The 9,288-nt window shown below is 59.7% G+C and overlaps 10 gene segments (V, D, J or C); 5 read left to right on the top strand and 5 right to left on the bottom strand.

Annotated features, from left to right (window-relative positions):
- Window positions 1-3: 3 nt before the first annotated feature.
- Window positions 4-417, top strand: LOC120513770 (the record flags this gene model as incomplete). The annotated part of the segment is given in 1 exon segment: window positions 4-417. A coding segment is annotated over 1 exon segment (414 nt), but the record flags the coding sequence as incomplete, so codon positions are not given.
- A 1,111-nt stretch (window positions 418-1,528) lies between these two features.
- Window positions 1,529-1,849, bottom strand: LOC120513769 (the record flags this gene model as incomplete). The annotated part of the segment is given in 1 exon segment: window positions 1,529-1,849. A coding segment is annotated over 1 exon segment (321 nt), but the record flags the coding sequence as incomplete, so codon positions are not given.
- A 14-nt stretch (window positions 1,850-1,863) lies between these two features.
- Window positions 1,864-2,441, top strand: LOC120513768. The segment is given in 2 exon segments: window positions 1,864-1,885; window positions 2,017-2,441. Coding segments are annotated over 2 exon segments (447 nt in total).
- A 362-nt stretch (window positions 2,442-2,803) lies between these two features.
- Window positions 2,804-4,161, bottom strand: LOC120513767. The segment is given in 2 exon segments: window positions 2,804-3,183; window positions 4,107-4,161. Coding segments are annotated over 2 exon segments (435 nt in total).
- On the top strand, window positions 4,160-4,977 carry LOC120513766. The segment is given in 2 exon segments: window positions 4,160-4,234; window positions 4,525-4,977. Coding segments are annotated over 2 exon segments (528 nt in total).
- Window positions 4,978-5,173: 196 nt separating this feature from the next.
- Window positions 5,174-5,743, bottom strand: LOC120513765. The segment is given in 3 exon segments: window positions 5,174-5,180; window positions 5,225-5,574; window positions 5,711-5,743. Coding segments are annotated over 3 exon segments (390 nt in total).
- A 14-nt stretch (window positions 5,744-5,757) lies between these two features.
- LOC120513764 lies at window positions 5,758-6,544 on the top strand (the record flags this gene model as incomplete). The annotated part of the segment is given in 2 exon segments: window positions 5,758-6,091; window positions 6,456-6,544. Coding segments are annotated over 2 exon segments (423 nt in total), but the record flags the coding sequence as incomplete, so codon positions are not given.
- Window positions 6,545-6,712: 168 nt separating this feature from the next.
- On the bottom strand, window positions 6,713-7,132 carry LOC120513763 (the record flags this gene model as incomplete). The annotated part of the segment is given in 1 exon segment: window positions 6,713-7,132. A coding segment is annotated over 1 exon segment (420 nt), but the record flags the coding sequence as incomplete, so codon positions are not given.
- Window positions 7,133-7,146: 14 nt separating this feature from the next.
- Window positions 7,147-7,749, top strand: LOC120513762. The segment is given in 2 exon segments: window positions 7,147-7,186; window positions 7,340-7,749. Coding segments are annotated over 2 exon segments (450 nt in total).
- A 235-nt stretch (window positions 7,750-7,984) lies between these two features.
- Window positions 7,985-9,174, bottom strand: LOC120513771. The segment is given in 4 exon segments: window positions 7,985-7,998; window positions 8,248-8,385; window positions 8,575-8,888; window positions 9,170-9,174. Coding segments are annotated over 4 exon segments (471 nt in total).
- Window positions 9,175-9,288: the final 114 nt, after the last annotated feature.

Below are 9,288 nucleotides of genomic sequence, written 5' to 3'. Positions count from 1 at the left end.
CTGCGCCTCCTCTGCCGAGGGTCCGGCTTCAATTTTGGGAGCTACTCCATGTACTGGATGCGCCAGAGACCCGGGCAGGGGCTGGAATACGTGGCAGGGATCTACAGCACTGGTGGCACCACCAACTACGCGCCCTCAGTCAAGGGCCGGTTCAGGATCTCCAGGGACAACGGGCAGAGCTCGGTGACGCTGACCATGAACAGCCTCAAGGACGAGGATTCCGGATCCTATTTCTGCGCCAAAGAGGCTGGTGCTGGTAGTTGGATTGCTGCTGCTGATGGTGAAGATGCTCCTGGTGGATCCCTGGCCCCATCTCAGTGTCCCCGCCTGTCCCCAGAGCCTGGATCGTTCCCCCAAACCTCAGCCCTTGACCCTTTGTCTCAAGTCTCCCCAATTTTCACCAATGCTGAGCTCTGACCCCAAACCCCTGAATGTTTCTGCCCAAAACCCAACTGGTTTGGCACCATAATTCACCCGATTCTGCCCCAAATCTCCACTTTGGGCTCCCAGCCAGAGCTGCTGACACAAATCCTCAATGTTTTTCCCCAAATCTAGAACCTTGGCCTAGAGATGGGGAAGAGGGGATGGAAAGCTCAGGTGGAGGCGTCCCATTCATTAATGTGTGGATTGAGGGTAATTTAATGGTTTGGGGCACCTTTAGGGTGCAGGAAAACTCTGGTGGAGATGTGGGACAAAATCAGGGGACTTTGGGAAAAACCAGAGAAGGTTTCGGGATGTGGGAGCGGCCGTGACCCTGCTGGAGTGCGGGGGGGACCTCCAGCCCCCCGGGGGGTCCCTGCGCCTCCTCTGCCGAGGCTCCGGGTTCAGTTTCGGCAGTTTTGGGATGGGCTGGATGCGCCAGAGACCCGGGCAGGGACTGGAATGGGTCGCAGGGATCAGCAGCACCGGTGGTGACACCAGATACGCACCGTCGGTGCAGGGCCGGTTCACGATCTCCAGGGACAACGGGCAGAGCTCGGTGACGCTGACCATGAACAACCTCAAGGACGAGGATTCCGGATCCTATTTCTGTGCCAAAGCTGCTGATTCTGACGCTTATCTTTATGCTGCTCATGGTTATTGTTTCGGCCCCATCCCTGTCACCGTGTTCCCCCTGTCCCCGTGCCCCAGACCCTTCCCTGCAGCCCCTGACCCCATTCCTGACCCTCTGTCCCACCCTGGCTCTGCTCTGGCCCCAAATCTCAGCTCCTGGCCCCAAATCAGGGCCGCTTTCACCCTCAGCTCAGCCTTGGCCCCCAAATCCCAACCACTGCCCCCAGACTTGGCCACTTCTGCCCCAAATCTGCCCGGCTGGCACCGAGTCACAGCCACCGACCCAAACCTGCCCCGGTGGCCTCACATCGGGACTTTTGGCACATAATTTGAATTCTTGACTCCTCACCTCAACCCCTGACCCAAATCTTGACCAATTCGATGTAATTTGGGGAAGGAGGGCAGTGGGTGTGGCCCAGAGGTGACATTTGGGGCAGAGCCAGTGCAGGGCTGGGACAACGGGTCAGGAGTGGGGTCAGGGCTGGGGTTTGGCGCAGAAATAGGATCCGGAATCCTCGTCCTTGAGGTTGTTCATGGTCAGCGTCACCGAGCTCTGCCCGTTGTCCCTGGAGATCGTGAACCGGCCCTTGACCGAGGGCGCGTAGCCGGTGTAAGCACCATTGCTGTTGATACTTGCGACGTATTCCAGCCCCTGCCCGGGTCTCTGGCGATACCAGCCCATCCCAAAACTGCCGAAACTGAACCCGGAGCCTCGGCAGAGGAGGCGCAGGGACCCCCCGGGGGGCTGGAGGTCCCCCCCGGACTCCAGCAGGGTCACGGCCGCCCGGAGCCCTGCGGGGAAAAGGGGAGATGGAGATGAGGGGTTGGAAAGGTCAGGAAGAGATGTCCAATTAATAAATGAGTGGATTGGGAGGAATTGCAGGGTTTGAGGCCTTTTTTGATACTGGAAAGCTCTGTTGGAGATTCAGGGCCAGAAGAGAGTTCGGTAGAAAACCAGAGAAGGTTTGGGGGATGTGGGAGCGGCCGTGACCCTGCTGGAGTCCGGGGGGGACCTCCAGCCCCCCGGGGGGTCCCTGCGCCTCCTCTGCCGAGGCTCCGGGTTCGATTTTGGGAGTTTTGACATGTTATGGATCCGCCAGAGACCCGGGCAGGGGCTGGAATACATCGCTGATATCAGCAATGGTGGCACCACCAGATACGCGCCGTCGGTCAAGGGCCAGTTCACGATCTCCAGGGACAACGGGCAGAGCTCGGTGACGCTGACCATGAACAACCTCAAGGACGAGGATTCCGGATCCTATTTCTGCGCCAAAAACGCTTACGATGGTGGTGGTTGGGAAGCTCATGCTGGTTCTTTTTCTGGCCATGTCCCCATCAATGTGTCCCCACCTGTCCCCAAATCCCCGATTATTCCCTCTAACCCTTGACCCCACTGCTGACCCCCACAGACCCAAATCTGCCCCAGTGTCCCCAAATCTCGACCATTTGCTCCAAGGTTTGGGGCCCTTGGTCGAGACGTGGAGCCAGCAGCTGAGGTTTGGAGCCAGCAGCGGAGATTTGGGGCAGAACCAGCTGAGTTTGGTGCCAATGGTCACAAGTGAACCCCGCTGAGATCTGGGGCACCAACGGCAGAGTTTGGGGGTGAACCTTTGAGATTTGGGTCAAATGAGAAATCCTGCAGAGAAATGTGAGGGTGGAGGCAATGATGGCAGATTTTGGGTTAAAACAATCAAGATTTGATGACAAAGGTAACGATTGTGGGAATTTTGAGATCTTAGTGGGCTAAGCATCAGTGGGTGGAGCCATTATTGACGCTGTCACCACGACCAGCATAAATATTAGGACCACAACCACTGGTGGAACATTTGGCACAGAAATAGGATCCGGAATCCTCGTCCCTGAGGTTGTTCATGGTCAGCGTCACCGAGCTCTGCCCGTTGTCCCTGGAGATCGTGAACCGGCCCTGCACCGACGGCGCGTAGGCAGTGCTGGTTCCAGTGTTCCAGATCCACGCGACGAATTCCAGCCCCTGCCTGGGTCTCTGGCGGATCCAGAACATGTCGTAGCTCCCGAAATCAAAGCCGGACCCTCGGCAGAGGAGGCGCAGGGACCCCCCGGGGGGCTGGAGGTCCCCCCCGGACTCCAGCAGGGTCACGGCCGCCCGGAGCCCTGCGGGGAAAAGGGGAGATGGGGATGAGGGGATGGAAAACTCAAGTGGAAGCGTCCCATTCATTAATGAGTGGAGTGAGGTTAATTGAAAGTTTTGGAGCACCTTAGGATACAGAAAAGCTCTGGTGGAGATTTGGGATAAAATCAGGGGAGTTTGGGGCAAAACAGAGAAGATTTTGGGACGGGGGAGCGGCCGTGACCCTGCTGGAGTCCGGGGGGGACCTCCAGCCCCCCGGGGGGTCCCTGCTCCTCCTCTGCCAAACCTCTGGCTTTGATTTTGGCAGTTTTGGGATGGTGTGGATTCGCCAGAGCTCCGGGCAGGGGCTGCAATGGGTGGCAGGGATCAACAGTGACGCCTCCAGCACCGGCTACGCGCCGTCGGTCAATGGGCGTTTCGTGATCTCCAGGGTCAAGGAGCAGAGCTCGGTGACGCTGACCATGAACAACCTCAAGGACGAGGATTCCAGATCCTATTTCTGTGCCAAATGTGCTGATGCTGGTTGGGGTGCTGCTGATTGACCCCGTTGCTGTCACCGTGTCCCCCCTGTCCCCGTGCCCCAGACCCTTCCCTGCAGCCCCTGACCCCATTCCTGACCCTCTGTCCCACCCTGGCTCTGCTCTGGCCCCAAATCTCAGCTCCTGGCCCCAAATCAGGGCCGCTTTCACCCTCGTTGGTCGAGTTCCAGGCCGGGGATCCTGGCAGAGGGGCCGGGTCCAGCTCAGGAGCCAAAATGGCCCCGAGAGGGCCCCGAGCTGAGGTTTGGGGCCAGGAGCTGAGAATTTGGGGCAGGGCTGGGACAACGGGTCAGGAGTGGGGTCAGGGGCTGGGGTTTGGGGGAAGGGTTTTGGGAAAATGGAGAGAGGTTGGAACATGGGGAGAGGGACGGGGCCAAAACCATGAGCAGCATTATAATTTCCACTACCAGTGGTTTTGGCGCAGAAATAGACGGCGGAATCCTCGTCCCTGAGGTTGTTCATGGTCAGCGTCACCGAGCTCTGCCCGTTGTCCCTGGAGATCGTGAACCGGCCCTTGACCGATGGCGCGTACCAGGTGCTGCCACCAGTGTTGATGCTCCCGACCCACTCAAGCCCCTGCCCAGGTCTCTGGCGAACCCAATCCATTTCAAAATTCCCAAAACTGAACCCGGACCCTCGGCAGAGGAGGCGCAGGGACCCCCCGGGGGGCTGGAGGTCCCCCCCGCACTCCAGCAGGGTCACGGCCGCCCGGAGCCCTGCGGGGAAAAGGGGAGATGGGGATGAGGGGATGGAAAGCTCAGGTGGATGTGTCCAAATTCATTAATGAGAGGAGTGAGGTTAATTGAACGGTTTGGGGCACCGTAGGATTCAGGAAAACTCTGGTTGAGATTTGGGACAAAACCAGGGGAGTTTGGGGAAAAGCAGCGAAGGTTTGGGGATGGGGGAGCGGCCGTGACCCTGCTGGAGTCCGGGGGGCACCTCCAGCCCCCCGGGGGGTCCCTGCGCCTCCTCTGCCGAGGCTCCGGCTTCAATTTTGGGGATTTCAACATGGGCTGGATGCGCCAGAGACCCGGGCAGGGGCTGGAGTTCGTGGCTGGGATCAGCAACAACGGGGGCAACACCTGGTACGCGCCGTCGGTGCAGGGCCGGTTCAGGATCTCCAGGGACAACGGGCAGAGCTCGGTGACGCTGACCATGAACAACCTCAAGGACGAGGATTCCGGATCCTATTTCTGCACCAAGGGTGTTTACAGTTGTTGTGCCGCTTCTGCTCCTGATGTCCAGAACTCAAATTTTGGGCCAAAAGTCCCGATGTGAGGCCAGGTTTGGGTCGGTGGCTGTGACTCGGTGCCAGCCGGGCAGATTTGGGGCAGAAGTGGCCAAGTCTGGGGGCAGTGGTTGGGATTTGGGGGCCAAGGCTGAGCTGAGGGTGAAAGCGGCCCTGATTTGGGGCCAGGAGCTGAGATTTGGGGCCAGAGCAGAGCCAGGGTGGGACAGAGGGTCAGGAATGGGGTCAGGGGCTCCATTTGGTAGAAGAACCTGAGATACGGGGACAGGGGGGGACACAGTGATGGTGCTGGCGCCAATACCATAGGCATCATTAGCACCACCACCCCTGGCACAGAAATAGGATCCGGAATCCTCGTCCTTGAGGTTGTTCATGGTCAGCGTCACCGAGCTCTGCCCGTTGTCCCTGGAGATCGTGAACCGGCCCTGCACTGAGGGCGCGTAGTAGATGTAAGCACCACTGTAGCTGATCCCTGCGAGCCACTCCAGCCCCTGCCCGGGTCTCTGGCGCATCCACTGCATGGCATAACTCCCGAAACTGAACCCGGAGCCTCGGCAGAGGAGGCGCAGGGACCCCCCGGGGGGCTGGAGGTCCCCCCCGCACTCCAGCAGGGTCACGGCCGCTCCCTCACCTCCAAACCTTCACTGGTTTTGTACCAAACTCTCTTTGTCTGGACCCCAATTTCTACCGGAGCCTTCCAGTATCGCAAAATATTCTAAACCCTGCAATTAGGCCAAATCCATTCATTTATTAATTGGACACCTCAGCCTGAGCTTTCCATCCCCTCATCCCCATCTCCCCTTTTCCCCGCAGGGCTCCGGGCGGCCGTGACCCTGCTGGAGTCCGGGGGGGACCTCCAGCCCCCCGGGGGGTCCCTGCGCCTCCTCTGCCGAGGCTCCGGGTTCAGTTTCGGCAGTTTTGGGATGGGCTGGTATCGCCAGAGACCCGGGCAGGGGCTGGAATACGTCGCAAGTATCAACAGCAATGGTGCTTACACCGGCTACGCGCCCTCGGTCAAGGGCCGGTTCACGATCTCCAGGGACAACGGGCAGAGCTCGGTGACGCTGACCATGAACAACCTCAAGGACGAGGATTCCGGATCCTATTTCTGTGCCAAACGTGCTTATGCTGATGGTTATGGTGGTGCTGCTGTGGTTGAACATTTTGATCCCTTCCATGTCCCCACCTGTCCCCGTGCCCCAGACCCTTCCCCCAAACCCCAGCCCTTCACCCCACTCCTGTCCCCCTGTCCCAGCTCTGAATTCATTCAGCCCCAAATCTTCTCCATTTTCCCCCAAATTCTCAGCTCTCAGCCCCACCTCTTCACCGCTGGTGCCAATTTTTGTGGCAAACCCTCAGGCCTGGGTGCCCGCAGCAGCCGGGGTTTGGTGCCAGGGGTGCAGATCTGGGGCTGCCCCAGAGGGATTTATCCCCGGCCGGGCTCTCTGTCCCAATCCTGGCGGGACGGGGCTGCTGGGAACGCCTCTGGAGCTGTTTGGTTTTCCAGCACGGCTCTGGTCCCGCGGCTGTGGCACTGGGAAGGCGCCAGCAGCTCTCGTGCCCGGCCGCAGACACAGAACTCGCTGTGACAACTGACTGCAGGAGATTTTGGACAAACCACGCAAAGAAAAATCAGATTTTCATGCTGGCCTGAGATCTGGCCCATCGTCAGCAATTCTGGGGAACTTGGCTGAGACTTGGAGCCAGCAGGGCAGATTTGGGGCAGGAGCAGTTCAGGGTTGGGACACGGGGACAGGAACGGGGTCACGGGTTTGGGGGAAGGGTGTGGGGCACAGGGGACAGTGAGAACACGGTGAAGGGTACAGGGTCAAAACGATCAGCAGCAGCACCATAAGCGTAGTAACCAGCAGCAGCTCTGGCACAGAAATAGGATCCGGAATCCTCGTCCTTGAGGTTGTTCATGGTCAGCGTCACCGAGCTCTGCCCGTTGTCCCTCGAGATCCTGACCGAGCCCTTGACCGATGGCGCGTACCTGGTGCTACCACCACTGCTGCTGATCCCCGCGAGCCACTCCAGCGCCTGCCCGGGTCTCTGGCGGACCCAGCACATGGAGGAGCTCCCCAAATCGAACCCGGAGCCTCGGCAGAGGAGGCGCAGGGACCCCCCGGGGGGCTGGAGGTCCCCCCCGGACTCCAGCAGGGTCACGGCCGCCCGGAGCCCTGCGGGGAAAAGGGGAGATGGGGATGAGGAACGGGGTCGGTCGAGGCCTCGCAGTGAGTGTGGCCAGATCCGGAGAAATGGGGTAGGACCCACGTGGGAGGTCGGCAGGGCGAGCAGGATGACAAGAAAACGTCACAATTTGGGGTCAAGAGCCAAGATTTTTGGTCAGTGGTGGAGTTTTGCCGACCCCATCTCCCCTTTTTCCCGCAGGGCTCCGGGCGGCCGTGACCCTGCTGGAGTCCGGGGGGGACCTCCAGCCCCCCGGGGGGTCCCTGCGCCTCCTCTGCCGAGGCTCCGGGTTTGATTTTGGCAGGTATGACCTGCACTGGATCCGCCAGAGACCCGGGCAGGGGCTGGAATTCGTCGCTGCGATCGACAGCAATGGCGGTACCTCCTACGCTCCGTCACTGCGGGGCCGGGTCAGGATCTCCAGGGACAACGGGCAGAGCTCGGTGACGCTGACCATGAACAGCCTCAGGGACGAGGATTCCGGATCCTATTTCTGCGCCAAAGAGTCTGGTGCTTACATCGCTGACGGCGCTCTGGAATCTGTTGGCCTCAATCCTGTCCCCGTGTCCCCACCTGTCCCCATTCCCCAGAACCTTCCCTGCAACCCTTGACCCCACTGCTGGCCCCGACACACCCAAACCTGCCCCATTGTCCCCAAATCTCGACCATTTGCACCGAGGTTTGGGGCCCTTGGTCGAGACGTGGAGCCAGCAGCTGAGGTTTGGAGCCAGCAGCGGAGATTTGGGGCAGAACCAGCTGAGTTTGGTGCCAATGGTCACAAGTGAACCCCGCTGAGGTCTGGGGCACCAACGGCAGAGTTTTGGGGGTGAACCTTTGAGATTTGGGTCAAATGAGAAATCCTGCAGAGAAATGTGAGGGTGGAGGCAATGATGGCGGATTTTGGGTTAAAACAATCAAGATTTGATGACAAAGGTAACGATTGTGGGAATTTTGAGATCTTAGTGGGCTAAGCATCAGTGGGTGGAGCCATTATTGACGCTGTCACCACGACCAGCATAAATATTAGGACCACAACCACTGGTGGAACATTTGGCACAGAAATAGGATCCGGAATCCTCGTCCCTGAGGTTGTTCATGGTCAGCGTCACCGCCGGGTCTCTGGCGCATCCAGCCCATCCCAAAACTGCCGAAACTGAACCCGGAGCCTCGGCAGAGGAGGCGCAGGGACCCCCCGGGGGGCTGGAGGTCCCCCCCGGACTCCAGCAGGGTCACGGCCGCCCGGAGCCCTGCGGGGAAAAGGGGAGATGGGGATGAGGCAACAGATCCGAGCAATCCATTTCAGTTTTGGGAAGAACCAAGCGAGGGTTTGGTGTCTTTGGTCAATGTTGGTTCAAATGCATGAGACTTGGGACAAAGGGTCAAGGGTTGGGGTTTGGGGGAAGGATCTGGGCTTTGGGGACAGGTGGGGACACCACCAGCATCGTCAATATAACCAGCAATGCTCCAACAGCCCGGACAGTCGGTTTTGGCGCAGAAATAGGATCCGGAATCCTCGTCCTGGAGGTTGTTCATGGTCAGCGTCACCGAGCTCTGCCCGTTGTCCCTGGAGATCCTGAACCGGCCCTTGACTGACGGCGCGTATTCGGCGCTGACGCCGAGGTTGGTGATCCCAGCCACCACCTCCAGCCCCTTGCCCGCTCTCTGGCGCACCCAGCCCATGGCGAATTGCCCAAAGTCAAAGCCAGACCCTCGGCAGAGGAGGTGCAGGGACCCCCGGGGTGTGTGGGGGCTGCTCTGAGAGTTTGGGTTCAAGGAATGGGAAAGGGACGAGTTTAGAGTCAGAGCCGTTCAAAGATTCTGCAAGAAGTGGAGCCGGATCAGCCTCATCCTCCTCTTCATCCTAACACTCTGAGGGCCACGCCCAGATCCATCCCCTCATCCCCATCTCCCCTTTGTGCCGCAGGGCTCCGGGCGGCCGTGACCCTGCTGGAGTCCGGGGGGGACCTCCAGCCCCCCGGGGGGTCCCTGCGCCTCCTCTGCCGAGGGTCCGGGTTCAATTTCGGGAGTTACGACATGGACTGGGTGCGCCAGAGGCCCGGGCAGGCGCTAGAACTCATCGCTTGGATCAGGAATGATGGTGGCAACACCTGGTACGCGCCCTCGGTCAAGGGCCGGGTCAGGATCTCCAG

The sequence above is a fragment of the Passer montanus genome, unplaced genomic scaffold, assembly GCF_014805655.1.
Source record: "Passer montanus isolate IOZ18808 unplaced genomic scaffold, ASM1480565v1 scaffold880, whole genome shotgun sequence".
In the NCBI taxonomy this organism is placed as follows: domain Eukaryota; kingdom Metazoa; phylum Chordata; class Aves; order Passeriformes; family Passeridae; genus Passer; species Passer montanus.
This window is presented reverse-complemented; position numbering and strand designations above follow the sequence as displayed.